This window comes from Conger conger, chromosome 1 (assembly GCF_963514075.1).
Source record: "Conger conger chromosome 1, fConCon1.1, whole genome shotgun sequence".
Classification (NCBI taxonomy): Eukaryota; Metazoa; Chordata; class Actinopteri; order Anguilliformes; family Congridae; genus Conger; species Conger conger.
In genome coordinates, this window is record NC_083760.1 from 80,408,253 (window position 1) to 80,427,670 (window position 19,418).

Consider the following 19,418-nt stretch of genomic DNA (forward strand, 5'->3'; position numbering starts at 1 on the left):
CCCAACTGGTAGGTCTTCCTCAGCCCAGGAATGTGAAAATATGTGTTGGATGGAGTGGTGCTTTGGAGGAAATCTTTAATTTGTTTGTCTGGACCAGGCCAGTGGAGCAAATCTAGGATCTGGTGCACCTCATGTGGGGCCATACCAATATCAGCCACAAGCTTGGTCGTGAGAGGGGTGAGAGGGATGTGCAGGTCATCAGATTTAGTTTCGTTGTGATGTGAGGCAGGAACTGGGAACAATCTTTTTGATTGTGTGTCTTTCTTCATCCAAATGATGCCCTATTATCAGCACATAGAGATGGGTGAAGATTAAATTATGGAGAAACAAGAAAATCCAATGTTATATAATCCAATGTTATACCACTCGACATAACTCTGAGCTTTTTCAAGTGATTACAATGTATGTACCCACTGTAATGAGGAGAACATAAGCTTGGGTCCAGAAACATCTTCCCTAAAATTTTAGGTCAGGTATCAGTCAATAGTTGTCCTTAACTTTGAGTCTGTCTCCTGTCAGCAGCATTGGTAGGTTGTGGGATTCTTTTGGTTAGGATCTTCCGAAACGATGTCATGAAAATAATATAATATTTTTTCAAGAGTTAAGCTAAGTGAGTTAACTCTTCAGGCATTGACAATGGGTTTTTCCACTCGGGAACTTAGGCTACCACATCTTTCAGATATTTTGTGAAGCCATTAAATTACACAATTAAATTACACAATTGTTAATCCTGCTTTTTGTCACACCCTGTACTTGCAGCATTTGCAAGTACAGGGTGCGGCTTCTGCCATTTACAAATTTGAAAGGCAGGTTTGGTTGCCTGTACTGTGGGTTGAGCTAAAAGTTTTTTGCAAAAATAAAATAAAATAAAGATATAGAGAGCAGTAAACACTTAAAAACTCAATCAAATCAATATTTCCCCTTCGCATTTAAAACAGCATCAATTCTCTGTTCATTGTATTCTTATTAACATTTTCCATCAAAACAAGAAACACAAACACAATTTACACAATTTGAACATCCAAAAAAAGTTTGTCCCAAGCACATCTCAAATTTACTCTTCTCTACCGACACACTAATGCATAAAAAACACATCTAAGACGTTTTGCCTAAGACGTTTATTTTGGCTGCGGAGGTTCTCACAAGTGATCTATGACTTCGCTTTAACAATTAAGTAAGTAAAAACTGTACCGAATTACGCATGTGTTAATCCGTTAAGATTGACACTATCTACACATATTGTGTTAATAGTTCAATATTCTTGGACTGAACTCCCGATGAAAATGATTTATTGCTATTAAATTAACTTTTTACAAATGGTGATAATAAACTTGACTGTTTGTCAACACCGAAAACACTTTTTGTGTCAGTGGATTAAGTCAGAGTTCATGTTTCTACAGCCTATCAATGTTATTAATGACTCAATAGCTAGAAAATTCCTGAGAGGTTCTTCACATTTTAGTTTTATTGCCGAATATCATATGTATAAAACATATGGTTATGCCGGCCAAAAAGATACATTTTTTGTTGCTATTTTTCCACAGTAAATAATAATGACAATGTTGGGATCTCATAATATCACAGAATCTTTCATAATTGACCTATCCGATCAAAATCCCCTTCAGACAGATTGCGGTTGCTACGTTATGTGAAGCCTGCTAACGCAAAGAAACCCTGAAAGCCTATACCACGCAGGGAACGACCACGACACTAGAAGCAATGGGAAGTAAGTAACCCACAAAATGTTTGTTATTCATTGATTGTACATATGGGTTCATTTGAATCTCGTTTGTTATTTTACAGTAGGTGTTGATAAACAGTCAAGCTTATTATCACCATTTGTAAAAAGTAAATTTAATAGCAATAAATCATTTTCAACGGGAGTTCAGTCCAAGAATATTGAACAATTAACACAATATGTGGAGGTAGTGTCAACCTTAACGGCTTAACACATGCGTAATTCGGTACAGTTTTTACTTACTTAATTGCGAAAGCGAAATCTGGTCATAGATCACTTGTGAGAACCTCCGCAGCCAAAATTAACGTTTTAGGCAAAACGTCTTATTTTTAAAAATAAATTTGGTCTTAGATGTGTATTTCTGCATTAGTGTGTCGGTAGAGAAGAGTAAATTTGACAAACCTTTTTTGGATGTTCAAATTGTGCAAATTGTGTTTCTTGTTTTGATGGAAAATGTAAGTAAGATTACAATGAACAGAGAATTGATGCCGTTTTAAATGCGAAGAGAAAATATTGATTTGATTGAGTTTTTAACTGTTTACTGCTCTTTACAGCATTTGTTTGTTTTTTTTGCTAAAAACTTTCAGCTGAACCCACAGTACAGGCAACCAAACCTGCCTTTCAAGTTTGCAACAGCAGAATTACTGCAAGTACAGTATGTGACAAAAAGCAGGGTTAACAATTGTGAGTGATGAACAGATGATAGTCCAATTTAAACTGTGTGTGATTTTAGTCCACAGACTTGCAGAATACATGAAGTCTTTGTTTATGGTGCTGATGGCGATAATGACTTTCCTGGTAAGCATTGCATGCACCAATGTATTGATTGAAAAACAATTCATTGATAAAACTATTCTTTAGTGCAAATCAATATTTGATCAAAAGCAAGTGAGATAGCAGGCAATTAAGAAAACTGACTACAAAATAATTGGATTTCAAGAAGCAAAAAAGGTCTAAATTCCAGAGAGCTATGACCAGATAGACAGGAAAATAAACACAGCTATACCTGGGTGGAGTAAGATTATCTACAGCTCAGAATGTCTACAGCCCCAACTGGTTTCACGGACGGTAAATGTTTTTATTTATATAAACATACGGCTCCAGATTAAGGAGTAGACATTTGCATAGATTGAAGACGTAGTGATAGTCAGAGACAGGTGCGAACACTTCACTGAAACTAAGCGAGCAATCAGGGATAGCAAAGGGATGAATGCATTGTAATCACTTGAAAGAGCTCCAGAGAAGAGTGATGTAAACTGGTATAACATTGGATTGTATAACATTGGATTTTCTTGTTTCTCCATAATTTAATTTTCACCCATCTCTATATGATGATAATAGGGCATCATTTGGATGAGGAAAGACACACAATCAAAAAGATTGTTCCCTGTTCCTGCCTCACATCACAACAGCACTAAATCTGATGACCTGCACATCCCTCTCACCCCTCTCACCACTCTCACGACCAAGCCTGTGGCTGATATTGGTATGGCCCCACATAAGGTGCACCAGATCCTAGATTTGCTCCACTGGCCTGGTCCAGACAAACAAATTGAAGATTTCCTCCAAAGCACCACTCCATCCAACACATATTTCTACATTCCCGGGCTGGGGAAGAGCTACAAGGTAGGGGAGGAGCTACGTGTCACTGTGGTGGCGAGGGATTTCCACCAGAAGCCTAAGCAATATGGAGGTGACTACTTCCAGGCCAAACTTTTCTCATCCAAACTGAAGGTAATGTTTATTTAATCAATTATTTTCCAGGTCATGTGGTTACACTCTTCTCTAACTTTCTCAGTTTTCTATGTGTCCTCTTTTCTGTACCTCAATTCTTGCAGAAAGAATGGCAGGCAAACACCTTCACTGAAATGCATTTTTATTGCAAGGTGTGTTCTAAAGACCATTGTCTTTTTTCTTTTTTTCTTTTGGTCCAGGCGAGTGTGTTTGGGGAGGTTACAGATCTGGAGAATGGGTCCTACTCAGTGCGCTTTCTCCTGCCCTGGTCTGGGGAGGCTTGGGTAGCTGTACGCCTGATCCACTCTAGCGAGGCTGTGCAGGTCCTGAAACAGCTCCGGAAGTATCAGTCGGACCGCGTCTATTTCAAGGGCCTGTTCATGGGAACAGGTCTCAATGGGGAAAAGCTTAAAGAGACGATGGAGTGCAATTCAAAGTGGGATGGGGCTGGTCTGGAACGTATGCAGAAGAGTAACTGTTGTGAGTATCCAGACCCAAAAACAGGAGAGGTGTGGCTGTGCAAGAGGCCCAAATATCTGCCCTGTGATACCCTGGTCTACCATGTGGTTGGGGGCTACAGGGCGAAGCTTGGGACTCTGCAAAACAAACTCCTGGGCAGGTAAGAAAAAGTGGGGGTTTGAGGGAATATTATAAAATAGTTCAAATAAGGAGGAATTTTGTTGATTAATTGTGAATATTGTCTAATTGTGAATATAAATAGATATTTAATTATTGTGCTCTTTCCCTTCCACAGCAAATTTACCAATCAATGGATTAAAGGGAAGAACAACACAATTACAATTAATCCCTCCAATACAACTGTTGGTATGTATGCATTGTCATTGATATTGCATTGAATATGAGCACCTGTTTCAGCCCTGATGAGCATTGCCTAATTGAATATAGCCACTTCAATGTAATGAATTTGAACATTGCTATTGCTGGGCTAACATGCATAGCTAGAGAGTAGCTTGCTTCAGAATTTAAGGTTTATTCCTCCCGTCTGTTTCAGGTGCAACAGAGAGATGCAGACCTGGGCTGCAAATCCCAGTCCCAGCTGGGTTCTACATGAGGAACGTGTGGACCTCTCTGGTCTGCACCACCGGCCATTTTAATGCTCCCAAAATAACCCAGTGCCTCAAGGACAGAGAGCTCTTCATGATGGGAGACTCCACCATGAGGCAGTGGTACCATTATCTGGGAAGTTCTGTGCCCAGTAAGACATCTTCATTTCTGCTACTTTCTAGAATAGTAATGGTTTACACAAATTATTCTTGATTAATATTTTGAATCATACATGCATATGCCTGTATGTAATTGAAGCACACAGGCATATGCGTGTAAGCCATTTATATGAACATCATGAATTCATATGAACCTTATGTGAAATGGGCTGGTACAGGTGCACACTTTTAGGTAATGTTTTGTAAACATACTTATGACCATACTCTAATTTTGTAGCTGACTGTATATTTATACATACAATAAAAGGGCATATCTTTGTTGTTGTTCAGCTTTAGTCACTTGGAGGAACCAAGATCCACCAAGGAGGCAACACCACAGGGTGTTCACACAGCACACCATCTATATGAATGCAGTTACTAAATTCATCAAATGAACAATGCCACACTACCTCAAAATCACAAGAGCGCAATCATAATTAGTCAATAAGGGGAGACCAGGTGTGAGCAATCTTCCCTATAGTCTTCCGATCAACACCAAATACCATAGCATTATTTTCAGACTGTGAGTGCTTTAGAGCAGTTGTGGAGACATTTTTCTTGAAAACATCATTTCTAAAATGTGGTAGGGTAGACTTGTTACAGGGCAGGTCATCTAAGTCACCAGTGTTCCTAACAATACTAGCTTTACTGGTTCTTAGATCTGGTTCTGGCTCATAGATCGTGTTTTTTATCCATGGTGTCACTTTATCACAGAGCTTAAACTTGACTGGGGTGACTTTGTTCAACATGTTACTTAAATTGCTATTAAAGGCATCAACCACTTAATTTATCAAGCAGTTATTCATACATGCTGTAGATCAGAGGATTTCACAAGCTCCGAAGACTTGTTCTGCTGTAGCATTTAATTTTTGCTTTTGAATTGCTTTCTTTTTTGTTACTAGCTGAATTTAGCAGAACATCCAAGTACACACAGTAATGGCCAGGAACATTGCCGATGCATAATCCTTGTGAAAGTCATGTTGAACTCATTCTAAGCCGCCTAATAGAGTCCTTGGAGTCAGCACTATTATTAATGTGAATATTGATGTCCACTTTTAAAATTATCATCCTATACAAGCATCAATCTCACTGTAACAAGTCATGAGTAGTAATCAGATTTCATCTACTGACTTTTCCTTTCTCCCCAGGCATGAAATACATCAACCTTCACTCCGCTGAACAGACAGGTCCTCTCTTGGCGATGGATGTGGAAAATAACATAGTCTTGCATTGGAGGGCCCATGGCACACCACTGCGCTCTAAAGCGGCCCCATTTGTTGACTTGCACTATATCAGCAATGAGATTGACAGTATAGCAGGCGGGTCCCGCAAGGTCATCATCTTCAACATTTGGGCGCACTTCACAACTCACCCGCTTGAGTATTACATCCGTCGAGTGGCAAGGATTCGGCAAGCTGTTATTGCACTGCTGAAGCGGGCACCAGACACAATTGTCGTAATTAAGTCTGCCAACACCACAAAACTCAAGGTATTGAGCAAAAATGATTGTATGTTTGGTCATCTGTAGTGCCGTTTGTTGAGCTGAGTTGAACACCACCAAACTCAAGGTATTGAGCAAAAATTATTGTATGTTTAGTTGTCTGTAGTGCCATTTGTTGAGCTGAGTTGAAATTGTCCCTTTATAAACCATTGGTCTCAATCAAGATGTGATATTATGCTGCAGAATTCCACATGCTGGTGTGTGTCATTACGTAAACTAGTCATTCAATTCAAATGTGTTTGGCAAACATAAAGTAGCTCCATCATGCCTCAACCAACCCAACAAATTAGGAGGATTAAAATCAGAATAAAAAATGTCCCTTACCAATGGCACTTTAAAAAGACTTAAGGTCTCCCTCACAAAGACATAGGAATGTGCCCTGTTTCAGAGTCTTTTTGAAGGTTCCCAGAAAAGGTACATTTTTATTTTTATGGTAGCTCTGTTTCCCTCACCTGTATTGTCATTTTCTGTTCATTACACTATGTTTAAAATGTGAATTGGTGACGTTGTGAGAAGCATTTGATTAATATCTCTCTTCTCTTTTGGCAGAATGTGTACAGCTCTGACTGGTTTTCAATACAGTTGGACATAGTATTGAGAACCGCCTTCCAGGGGATTCATGTAGCATTCATAGACGTCTGGCAAATGACATCCTGCCACTACAGTAAAGAAAGTATCCATCCCAACCCAACTGTCATTGGGAATGAGATCAACCTATTGTTGTCATTCGTCTGTCCTGTCTGAATGACCATTTATCTTCTTACCCACTTGTTCTGTCTCACAGTATTGTATACTATTCAACACAAAAATAAGTTTTCAAGAACAGATAATAATTGGCAAAGCCGAAACAATATCACTGTCACATTCAAGAGAGAATATTTGATTGAATCCTCAGCAGCCTGCCCAGTGGTACATGTTGTTTGAAGTAGACCACCATAGTTACAGTACTCATAGCAGGTATTAATGCATTGTATGTTGGAAGCCTTGTCAGTGCATAGGTCAAGGTAATGTTCTTGGTGCTTCTGTGAATTTCCTGTCTTTCCTCTCCTGGGTGTGTTGAATGGGTGAATGAGAAGCATCAATTCTACAGCACTTTGGACAAAGGCGCTATATACATGCCAACCATTTACCATTAAAAGCATCCACACAAACACACACACACACACACACACACACAGTAGGCTACACAACAACACACATTCGCAGAATCAAATTATTTCTCTCATGAGAATTTTTAATTCTCTCTCACCCTTTATCTTAACTCTATCTTATCCTTTAAAAACACTCTCAACAACATACAGATCTACCCTTCACAAATGCACACTCACATATACACAAACACACATAAACAATAAAGGACAAACAATATAGACATGGTGTGTTATGGTCAGCTGCACACGAACAGGCAATACAATAAAACGCTGTTGCATTACTTTGTAATCCATGGACCAACAGAACATTTGAAAATGAAAGCACGTTCATTTGATATGAAAAACATTTTATTGTCATTGTAGGTCGTAAAACAAAATTATGTGTGGCACCTCTCAGTAAGAGCATAATAATAAATTATTATTGAATTATAATCATCAATTATTAAAGGCTGGAAAGGCATCATAGCAGCCAATACAAGTTGGTCTATGGTCTGATAGTAACCTAGCCTTGTCTGTTTGTCTGTCTGTCTATCTATCTCTCTATGTTTCGCAATATACACTCGCAGATCACGTTATTAGGAACATATTACATTTTACTTTATTACACCTACTTATTAATGTGATTATCTACTCAGCCAATTGTGTGGCAGCAGTGCAATGCATATAATCATGTACATATGGGGCTTCAGTTAATGTTCAACCATCAGAATGGGGTAAAAATGTAATCTAAGTGACTTTCACCGTGAAATGATTGTTGATGGCAGACAGGGTGGTTTGAATATCTGAGAAACGCAAATAACCACACATTACAACAGTGGTATGCAGAAGAGCATCTCGGAACACACAACACATCGTAAATCTAAGTGGATCCGCTACAGCAGTAGAAGAAGAAAAGTCTAATAAATACCTAATAGTGCTTACTGGGATTTTACATTGCACTGTCTAAAGGCATACGTTTTTGCTTTTGAAACAAATGTACCGTTTTTTTGTTTTTGAATTACAAAGGAATTACAGATTATCCGATGATACCTAGACCGGCCAATCTAGTTTACAAGTGAGCCATTTCGGTCACAGCCAATATGTTCTTTTACATGTCCCACACATAAAATAAGCCAAGGCGTGCAGTTTCATGTTTTTAAAATATAGCCTATACATTTTTCTACACTTAAAATGTAAATTACAAATTGAACTCCACAATTTGTCGCTGGTTTAGTGATTGCATCTTGAATGGGCATTGCAAGAGAAAAATTAGCTTTAATATAGGCTATCTACAGCCATGTGTTAAGAACCGGCAATATGGTAGCCTGTGGTTTTGTGCAGCTATAGGCTATACTGCAGCGCGTAACATACATGATGACGCTAATCTGTTGCAAAAGACGATGTATGCTGTCCGAATTCACTGTTTATTTAGGCTAGTAAATTATAACCTATATAGCGCACTATAAAGCAGCCCGGGCGCCTCGGAATCACAGCCACGAGTATGAGATGAGAGGGCTTGAAGAAGGTGTTAAATTCAAAGGAATTTGTTCAATGGAATATTTCAGTTCACGAGACACTGCTAGCACTACTAGTTAAGGTGTTGGTGTACTACACGTACCAGGGGGATATTTTTTTCAGGTAATTACATATACAAATTAGCCTTAATTCGCATGTTAGATAAAACACTTTTTGTCTCAGTGGAAGTCAGAGTTCATGTTTCTACAGCCTATCAATGTTATTAATGACTCAAAACTAGAAAATTCCAGAGGGGTTCTTCACAATTTAGTTTTATTGCCAAATTATATATATATATATATCACTCATAATTGACCGATCCAATCAAAATCCACACGGAATGCCTCCCCTTCAGACAGATTGCGGTTGCTACGTCATGTGAAGCCTGCTAACGCAAAGAAACCCTGAAAGCCTGCAGGGAACGACCATGACACTAGAAGCAATGGGAAGTAAGTAACCCACAAAAAGTTTGTTATTCATTGATTGTACATATGGGTTAATTTGAATTTTGTTCGTTATTTTACAGTCGGTGTTGACAAACAGTCCAGCTTATTATCACCATTTGTAAAAAGTAAAGAAAATAGCAAGAAATCATTTTCATCAGGAGTTCAGTCGAAGAATATTGAACATTCATTCATTCATTCATTCATCATCCTAACCCACTTATCCTGAACAGGGTCGCAGGGGGGATGGAGCCTATCCCAGCATACATTGGGCGAAAGGCAGCAATACACCCTGGACAGGTCGCCAGTCCATCGCAGGGCACACACACCATTCACTCACACACTCATAGATATGGGCAATCTCCAATCAGCCTAACCTGCATGTCTTTAGACAGTGGGAGGAAACCGGAGTACCCGGAGGAAACCCACGCAAACACGGGGAGAACATGCAAACTCCATACAGAGGCCCCGTCCGACAGGGATCCGAACCCAGGACCTCCTTGCTGAGAGGCAGCAGTGCTACCCACTGCACCATCCGTGCCGCTAAATGGGGACATGAATATTCATATTAATAATAGTGCCAACTCCAAGGACATAGAATTTATGAATCTGTTAGACAGCTTAGAATTAATTCAACATGCCAGCGAAGCCACCCATCAGCATGGTAATATACTTGGCTTGGTAGTTTCACAAGGAATATGCAACAACAATGTTTCAGTGTCTGACATTACTGTTTCTGATCATTACTGTGTGTACTTTGATGTTCTACTAAATGCCTCAAGTAACAAAAGAGAAATAACAATTCAAAAGCGATATTCCCTACCTCCCTGTGAACCTTAATTGTTGTCTCTGTGATGTGCTTTGTGTATCGGTATTTTTAGTTGGCTAGGTAAGCAGTGTTTGGATAGTTCACTTTGGTCACTTTTGCTCTGTTTGTTTGTTTATTTGTTCTAAAAAATAAAAAATTAAAAAATTAAAAAAAGGCCCTCGTCCTTATCTTTGTTGTACAGGTAGCAGTTGAAATTGTACTTCCCTCTAGGGTCTTTCAGCGAACTTATCCCTGGTTATGGGTATGCACTTTGTTGTACGTCGCTCTGGATAAGAGCGTCTGCCAAATGCCAATAATGTAATATAATGTAGATGCTCCAGTAGAAAAAACAAAAATTCAGAGCATGTGAAATCCGCTGATCTATGTCCTGAGAACTGTTCGATTAATGAAATGGTTGATGTCTTTATAGCAATTTAAGGAGCATGTTGAACAAAGTCACCCCAGTCAAGACTAAAAAGACACTCTGTGATAAAGTGGCACCATTGATAAATAACATGATCTGTGAGCTGAAGCGAAAGATCATTGCAGAGAAAAGCAGCAACTCTAGGGTACTGTTTTCAGCTATCGATCGATTATTAAATCCCAGGCCAGTCTCTGACATTTTTAGCCAAGCTTCTCCTTCAAAGTGTGAGGAATTTGCACATGTCTTAAATAAATAACAACAATTAGAGCTGGTATTGTTAGAAACACTGGTAACTGAGATGATCTTACGAGCTTTACAAGTATTTCTGAGGCAGAGCTCTGTAAAATTTTAGCACAGGGTAAACCTTCAACATGTCATCTTGACCCTGTTTGTACCATATTTTTGAAGAATGTTTTGAAGAGTGTCAAATGTGTTAAAGGCTTTTAAAACTGCAGTTGTGAAAACGATTCTAAAGATTCTAGTTTGAAGAAATAATTTAGATCATAGTGTCCTAAGCAACTACAGACCTATATCCAACTTAATGTGTTGTCTTTGTAATTTTTTGTAATTGGCTAAATATAAAGCACTTTGAGCTACATTTTATGTACGAAAGGTATTATATAAATAAAGCTTATTATTGTTATTATTATATTTATTTTGATAATAGGTAAGTTGTCACATCAGATCTCATCAACAAATATCACAACCAAGTCATTGGGAATATTGATCTTTTGATCTTTTCTTTCTCCTTTAAAATTCAAAACCAAATATAACTTAACAATCAAATCAAATGGCCAGCTGGGCCAGATCTGGGACGGGTGGGGCTGCAAATATTTGCTTTTTAGAAAGCAAAAAAAACGCTGAATTTATATAGTCGTTGCTATACCTTCTCCCGCACTCCAACATCACTGTTGTAAAAACAAAGAACATCATGATTACAGCCTAACTAAAGAAGACAAAGTAAATTCATTTAAATTGCAGTCTCGGTCAGCCTTTGTGTGTGTGTGTGTGTGTGTGTGTGTGTGTGTGTGATTCAAATGATAAACAGGTGCACTGTTATCGAAATATAATGCCCGATGTTGGGGCAAATTATCCCACAAAGTGCATTATTTTTCCGTAACAGCACACTTCGGAGTGCATTATCCCTCTCATACAATGGCCACTTGCTAAAGACAAAAAATAATTTACTCATATTTTCTACATTAAAATATTAATAAATGTTATTTTTGCTTTGCCCACTGCTGACTTTCATTATAATCCTTCTGCTCTACATTTGCAACTGCTCGACAACCACCTGTCACAACCAATGACTGATGCCAGTGACAATGATCCAGAAAGCTATCTGTCTTTATGCTCGCAAGGGTTTTTATGCTCGCAAGGGTTTCTGCCAATAGCTTTGCCTATGGTTAACACACATGGTGAGCTATTTAAAGTTGTTTCTACGTGGTCATTGGTTCATATAGCCAATTTTATGAAACTAGAGTATTTGTAGAAGCTAAATATCACAATAGCCTATCTCAGAAATCTACCTATCCATCCAAAGCCCAACCTTCATTGGTGGTGCCGTCCCTTAAGACAGATTGAGGTTGCTAGGTTTTGAGAAGCCTACTAGCTCAAAGAAACCCTGAAAGAAAGAACGCTTCGTTCGTAGTTGCCTATACTCCAGAGGGAACGACCACTAGAATATAAGCAATGAGAAGTAAGAAGCCTACCCTACAAAAACATTTTTATTCATTGATTGCACATGGGTTAATCTGAATTTCTTTTGCTATTTTACAGTTGGTATTGACAGTCAAGCTTATTATCACAATTTGTACAAAAACTAGCCAACAAGAATGATGAATATTTAACATAGCCTATCATGTTAATTCATAATGGGCTATGTGTAGACTAGTGTCAAACTTAACGGGTTAACACATGCGATTAATTTAATTAGCAACAGTTTCTGCTTACTTAGGCTAATTGTTAAAGATAGGGTGGTTAAAGATAAACCTGGTCATATATCTACACTTATGGGAACCTCCGCAGCCAAAATAAAGGTATGACCAAACAGACAGGAAAATCTCCACAGCTATAACTGGGTGGAGTAAGATTATCTACAGCTCTGTATTAAGCCCCGACTGGTTTCATTTGCCCCAAGAGAAAATACAGCAATGAGATCATCCCCACAAGGGAATGAAAGTGCAAAGTCCTGCCAATCTGTCTGTTGAAAAAAACAGCACAATCTAGGTATCGGCTCATCATGGTTTGACCGGGAAAAGTTGTTTGTTGTTTTGAAACTGGTATTTCAAGCTGGTCAGGATTTTAGACTAGGAACACCAGATAAAGCCCAGTTCGTCAGTGAAATTCTCGGCTACTTGCCGCCATTTCTTGGTCATGCTAAACAAAAATAAAAAAAACCCTTTTCTTCTCACTTGTCTCCCTCTTATGTCACTTATCTTTAAAAGTTCATCAGTATTCAGCTATTTCAAAATGGCTTCCTAAAAAATGAATCGAAAGACATGGTAGCCTAACTTCCTGAGTAAAAAACTCACCCATTGTCAAAGCCTGAAGAGTTAACTCCGAGTAACTCTTGAAAAATTACCGTTGAGACACGCGTGTGAAATTTTCTAGAGTTGTCTTGAAATATTGGGTGAAGTATGTTGTGCAGTTTCAAGACACGTTGCTATTGAGAAACTCTTAATGTTACACACTGTGGCTCACAAGCCACCGGGAGACAGACCACTGTGTGTGATAATATGCAAAAGACTGTGACTATTGTCCCAGCGGTGACCCCACCCACTGGGTGTGTATACAAAATAAGCCTCAGCAATGCTCCTCGGTCCCCTCAGATCCAAAGCTAAAGAATCCCACAACCTACCAATGCTGCTGACAGGAGACAGACTCAAAGTTAAGGACAACTATTGATTGAATTCTGACCTAACATTTTAGGGAAGATGTTTCTGGACCCAAGCTTATGTTCTCCTCATTACAGTAGGTACAGACATTGTAATCACTTGAAAGAGCTCCGGAGAAGAGTCATGTAAACTGGTATAACATTGGATTGTATAACATTGGATTTTCTCGTTTCTCCATAAGTTAATTTTCACCCATCTCTATATGATGATAATAGGGCATCTTTTGGATGAAGAAAGACACACAATCAAAAAGATTGTTCCCAGTTCCTGCCTCACATCACGACACAAAATCTGATGACCTGCACATCCCTCTCACCCCTCTCACGACCAAGCCTGTGGCTGATATTGGTATGGCCCCACATAAGGTGCACCAGATCCTAGATTTGCTCCACTGGCCTGGTCCAGACAAACAAATTAAAGATTTCCTCCAAAGCACCACTCCATCCAACACATATTTCCACATTCCCGGGCTGGGGAAGAGCTACAAGGTAGGGGATGAGCTACGTGTCACTGTGGTGGCCAGGGATTTCCACCAGAAGCCCAAGCAATACGGAGGTGACTACTTCCTGGCCAAGCTTTTCTCATCCAAACTGAAGGTAATCTTTATTCCATCCCTTGTTCAGGTCACGTGTCCTCTTTTTTTCCAGTCTGTACCTTTATTCTTGCAAAAAAACGTCATATACAGTATGTATGGCAGGCAAACACCCTCACTGAAGTACATTTTTTTGTCATGTCCATTCCCTGTGCCCATTGTTTTTCCCTTTTCTTTAAGCCTGTCCTTTTCGGTTCTAGTTGGTAGTTCATCTTTTCCAGTTTCAGAGTATGCTATTGTTTATCGCCTTCCCCCCAGTTCTAGCCTATATTGTTCTGACCCAGCCTGTTTGTCTGTGCATTCTTTTTGGATTTCTCTGCCTGGTTTTGGTTTTGTATTTGTAACTTCGCTTGTTTGGTTACCGGTTTTTGAACTTTGCCTGTTTTTTCGATCTGACTGCCCTCTATGTACCTGTCTGCCTGGTTTTTGGATTACGTACTTGGTCTGCCCCTCGTTAATAAGCCTGCTTTTTTCATGTCATCCCTGAGTCTACTCTTGGTTCCTTGGTTCCTGGTTCTGGTTCATGACCATTTTTACTGCATGGTGTGTTCTAAAGACCATTTTCTGCTCCTTTTATTTTTTGGTCCAGGCTAGTGTGTTTGGGGAGGTGACAGATCTGGAGAATGGGTCCGACTCAGTGCGCTTTCTCCTGCCCTGGTCTGGGGAGTCTTGGGTAGCTATACGCCTGATCCACTCTAGCGAGGCTGTGCAGGTCCTGAAACAACTCCGGAAGTATCAGTCGGACCGCGTCTATTTCAAGGGCCTGTTCGTGGGAACAGGTCTCAATGGGGAAAAGCTTAAAGAGATGATGGAGTGCAATTCAAAGTGGGATGGGGCTGGTCTGGAACGTATGCAGAAGAGTAACTGCTGTGAGTATCCAGACCCAAAAGCAGGAGAGGTGTGGCTGTGCAAGAGGCCCAAATATCTGCCCTGTGATGCCCTGGTCTACCATGTGATGGGGGGCTACAGGGCGAAGCTTGGGACTCTGCAAAAAAAGCTTGTGGACAAGTAAGAAAAAGTGGGGGCTCGAGGGTGGGGTTATCTTATAAAGTAGTTCAAATAAGGAGGGATTTTGCTGATTAACTGTGAATATTGTCTAATTGTGAATATATATAGATATTTAATTCTTGTGCACCTTCCCTTCCACAGCAAATTTACCAATAAATGGATTAAAGGGAAGAACAACAAAATTACAATTAATCCCTCCAATACAACTGTTGGTATGTATGCATTGTCATTGATATTGCATTGAATATGAGCACCTGTTTCAGCTCTGATGAGCATTGCCTAACTGAATATAGCCACTTCAATGTAATGAATTTGAGCATTGCTATTGCTATGCTAATATGTATAGCTAGAGTAGCTTGCTTCAGAATTTAAGGTTTATTCTTCCCTGGGTCTGTTTCAGGTGCAACAGAGAGATGCAGACCTGGGCTGCAAATCCCAGTCCCAGCTGGGTTCTACATGAGGGACGTGTGGACCTCTCTGGTCTGCACCACCGGCCATTTTAATGCTCCTAAAATTACCCAGTGCCTCAAGGACAGAGAGCTCTTCATGATGGGAGACTCCACCATGAGGCAGTGGTACCATTATCTGGGAAGTTCTGTGCCCAGTAAGACATCTTCCTTCCTGCTACTTTCTAGGATAGAAATGGTTAACATTGATTATTCTTGATTAATATTTTTTAATTGTCATTGAAGCACACAGACACACATCATGTATTCATATAAATCTTATGTGAAATGGGCTGGTGTGGGTGCTCTCTTTTAGGTACATTTTTGCATACACGCTCATAACCATAGCCTACTCAATCCATGTTTGTAGATCTGTTTTTTGTTGTGATGAGTGGTGGTACCAGAACAATTTGTATGGTGAAAAGAGATAATATTGTATGTAGAATTCATATCTCAGAAAACATGCATGGACCACTATCAGCAAAACATGTCAATGACCCACCACCATATTTGACAGTAGGTATTGTCGTGAGCCCGGACCCCGTGCCGAACTCAGACCTCACGTTCCCACGAGCAGTACCCCACAAGGAGGTGTCTCGGAGACAAACTCTCTTTTCCTTTAAGTACTTTCAAACGTCCTGGAGAACTGGTAAGTTCTACTGAACTTCCAGCCCAGTCTCGAAGTGAAGTGGTGTGATGCAACGCTGTTATATGATCTCCTGTCTTCACTGTATTCCTCTAAAAGACCCTTTCTCAGATATGATTATAGTTTATTATACTTTATTATAATCAACAGAATAGAGTTATACAGCTCACAGGTTAAATATCATCTTTCAGTTTGCTAATCAAATACATTGCTTTATATTCTTTACGTATACCGGTGCATTTACTTGATTCACATAAGGTTTATATAACCCCTTTTGCTCTTTCTAATTCACCTTTCCACCAGATGTTATTGTCAAGATACACCCTTCAAATATCCATCCTCTTTGGCCTTTACCTTATCCTATAGCTCCCTCTTCTGGGAGATAAACGTAACTATTCCTAGAATATTATGGGCACGAACACCCTAAAACTTCTCTACTTTTTTCCTCCATTATATAGTATCTTACTGAAAAATAAAAGACATAAAAATGAAAGGAAACTTATAATTTTGAACTTCTATGTGCTACTTTTCCTACTTTTACAAGTAATATAGATTATAATTACCACTCAAGCTTGATTATAGTTGTTCTGCATTGCTCTTTCTTCAACAGCCCGTAGATATCTTGTTAAGTGAAATTCTAAGAGGCTTTTCTAACGTCTAAAAGCTCACTCCTTATATATCCTTCAACTTGTATATAAGTGTACTTGTTTTGGTAAGACATTCATCCCGAAATATCCCCATTATACCGAGTGGGAAAACACTATCTCTTATGCAACTTTTTTAATGAGCCTATTCATCACTGTTATCTGTTTCACTGTCATAGTCTCTCCTTGACTCTCTCCACACTTTGACTTCATACAAGCCAGCAGTAAGTGCCTTCCACCATCTCAATACACTCTTCAGGTGCTCTTTCTTGTGTCGCCTTAAGGGATCTACAAAGGACATCCAACTAATAGCCGAGTGTAATTCATCACCCAACTCCTCTACAGTCAGTCCTTTGAATGTATCCAATAAATTATCAGTGCTATAATCAGGGAGGCCCTTAAAGCCTCTTAATCTTCTTTCGGTATTAACATCCCTCCCTTTTTCCTTATCTTTCCTACATTTTTCCATCTCCTCATACTCTTTTATTTCCCAATCATCTATATTGTTTTCCTCATCTTTTTGCTTTAACCAGGCATTATTCTCCTCTCCTGTAGGAGCAAGCCCACACTTCTCAACCAAGAATGTTATTGTACATTCATGTTACGCATGGCCTCAGTCAGACCTTTAGCCTTGCTCCTTAGTACCCTAAATCTAAGTCCTCCGACTTCAGACTCCTCTGCTGACAAGAAGGGCTGCACATTATCTCTGAACCACATATTTTTCCTCTTACAGGCGTGTTTACTACCACCTCAATGGCGTGTGCGAGGGGTTAACAATCTATTCCTGCCTAACCCATCCCTGTCAATCTCTCATCAGGCGGGCCCAAGGCCGGGTCCTCGACAGTATGAGGTGCTTCTCCTTGTATACAGGGTGGCCTGTAGCATAGTGGTTAAGGTACATGACTGGGACCTGCAAGGTCAGTGGTTTTATTGTAACTTTGGCTGATTAAACAGACGGAGGTCGATAGCCAGCAAACAGAATGGGCAGGGATGAGGCTGTTCATTGTTAAGTGTCAATACACCAGTAAACAGATATATCTGGGATAATCACAAATGAAGTCGAGGTCATAGGCAAAGGGTCGGTAGCTATCGGGCAGCCAAAACAAAAACAGAATCCAAAAACAAAAGTCAAAAAGCCAAAATGGGTCGATTAATTGCGGTTCAAAACAAAACAGACGGGTAAAGCAAAATGCAGAAGTCGGCGACAAAACTGGACGTAACAGAAATCAATCAGATATAAACACTGGCGACTATGGTATTAACGCATAACAATCTTAAAGCCACACAAACCTCTTCTTACAGATATCATGACCTAAAATGAAACGCCAGTAGCAATTCTTTCATGGAACACAGCCATACTTCTTATTTTTCTTATCAAGGGTGCCAATGATTTTGAAGCTGACTTTATATTTATACATACAATAAAATGGCATATATTTATTAAAATAGCCTAAATTGTTCAGCTTCAGTCACTTGGAGGGACCAAGATCCACCAAGGAGGCAACACCACAGGATGTGGTGTTCGGCTTCAGACCTGGCCACTCGACGGAGACTGCACTCCTCTCTGTCAACGAGTCCCTTCAGGCTGCACAAGCAACCTCTCTCTCCTCTGTCCTGATCCTTCTTGACCTCTCTGCGGTGTTCGACATGGTCAACCACTCCATCCTCTTAGCCTCCCTGGCATCTACAGGGATCTGTGGCACAGCCTTAGAGTGGATCCAATCTTATCTCTCTGGCCGGTCCTCCCAGGTGTCCTGGCCTGGAGGAGTGTCAACCCCTCGCCGCCTTGTTACAGGAGTCCCCCAGGGCTCAGTCCTCGGACCCCTCCTCCATCTACACGAGATCCCTTGGCCCCGTTATCTCTGCTCATGGCATCTCCTATCATTGTTATGCCGATGACACCCAACTCTTTCTCTCCTTCCCCCCATCAGACACACAGGTCTCTACCCGTATCTCCGCCTGCCTGAGAGACATCCAGAGCTGGATGGGCAACCACCATCTAAAGCTCAACCCAGATAAGACAGAGTTAATCTTCAACCCTGCTTTAACCTCTCCCTTCTCTGATTTCTCCATCTCACTAGGGGATACCACAGTGACCTCATCCCCTAGTGCAAGAAACCTTGGAGTGGTGATGGACAACAGGCTATCCTTCTCCAAGAACATCGCTACGCTGACCCGGGCGTGCAGGTTCTTCTTGTACAACATCCGGAGAATCCGACCCTTTCTCACCACATACTCCACTCAACTCCACCTACTCTTGTTCAAGCGATGGTCCTGTCCCGCCTGGACTATTGCAATTCTCTGCTGGCTGGCCTTCCAGCATCTGCCATCAGACCCCTACAACTCATCCAGAATGCTGCAGCCCGTCTGGTATTCAATGTTCCCAGACATTCACATGTCACCCCCCTGCTCAGCAACCTCCACTGGCTGCCTCTTATGGCTCGCATCAAATTTAAAACTTTGGTGCTCGCATACCAGGCAGTTAAAGGATCAGCCCCTGTGTATATTCAATCCCTTATCAAGACCTATACACCAACGAGACCCCTCTGTTCTGCCACTTCATGCCGCCTGGTGCCTCCCCCTCGCCACACCTGCACTTCACGCTCACGACTGCTGTCTGTCCTGGTCCCACGGTGGTGGAATGACCTCCCGGTGGATGTCAGAACGGC

The 19,418-nt window shown here is 40.4% G+C and overlaps 2 protein-coding genes across 3 annotated transcripts; both read left to right on the plus strand.

The window, feature by feature from the left end:
- Positions 1-1,624: 1,624 nt before the first annotated feature.
- Positions 1,625-8,078, plus strand: LOC133140964 (NXPE family member 3-like). 2 transcript variants are annotated; one of them, XM_061261301.1, is made up of 8 exons: positions 1,625-1,726; positions 2,472-2,536; positions 3,080-3,472; positions 3,673-4,091; positions 4,227-4,297; positions 4,485-4,688; positions 5,844-6,184; positions 6,746-8,078. In XM_061261301.1, exons 1-8 carry the CDS (start codon positions 1,720-1,722, stop codon positions 6,938-6,940), a joined length of 1,695 nt encoding a protein of 564 aa, XP_061117285.1. In that variant the 5' UTR covers positions 1,625-1,719; the 3' UTR covers positions 6,941-8,078. The 2 variants fall into 2 exon arrangements, with proteins under 2 accessions (XP_061117285.1, XP_061117293.1); XM_061261309.1 differs by having other exon boundaries at positions 3,209-3,472.
- Positions 8,079-13,763: 5,685 nt separating this feature from the next.
- On the plus strand, positions 13,764-15,017 carry LOC133135405 (NXPE family member 3-like). The gene is made up of 2 exons (XM_061252422.1): positions 13,764-14,009; positions 14,595-15,017. Exons 1-2 carry the CDS (start codon positions 13,764-13,766, stop codon positions 15,015-15,017), a joined length of 669 nt encoding a protein of 222 aa, XP_061108406.1.
- Positions 15,018-19,418: the final 4,401 nt, after the last annotated feature.

What these genes read in the sequence shown, in the direction of transcription:
- LOC133135405 (XM_061252422.1), top strand. Translation starts at nt 13,764, where the DNA reads ATGGCCCCACATAAGGTGCACCAGATCCTAGATTTGCTCCACTGGCCT. An exon ending in TTTTCTCATCCAAACTGAAG is followed by an intron (nt 14,010 to 14,594) that starts GTAATCTTTATT and finishes TTTTTGGTCCAG; the next exon opens with GCTAGTGTGTTTGGGGAGGT.
- LOC133140964 (XM_061261301.1), top strand. An exon ending in TGGCGATAATGACTTTCCTG is followed by an intron (nt 2,537 to 3,079) that starts GTAAGCATTGCA and finishes TGATGATAATAG; the next exon opens with GGCATCATTTGGATGAGGAA. An exon ending in TTTTCTCATCCAAACTGAAG is followed by an intron (nt 3,473 to 3,672) that starts GTAATGTTTATT and finishes CTTTTGGTCCAG; the next exon opens with GCGAGTGTGTTTGGGGAGGT.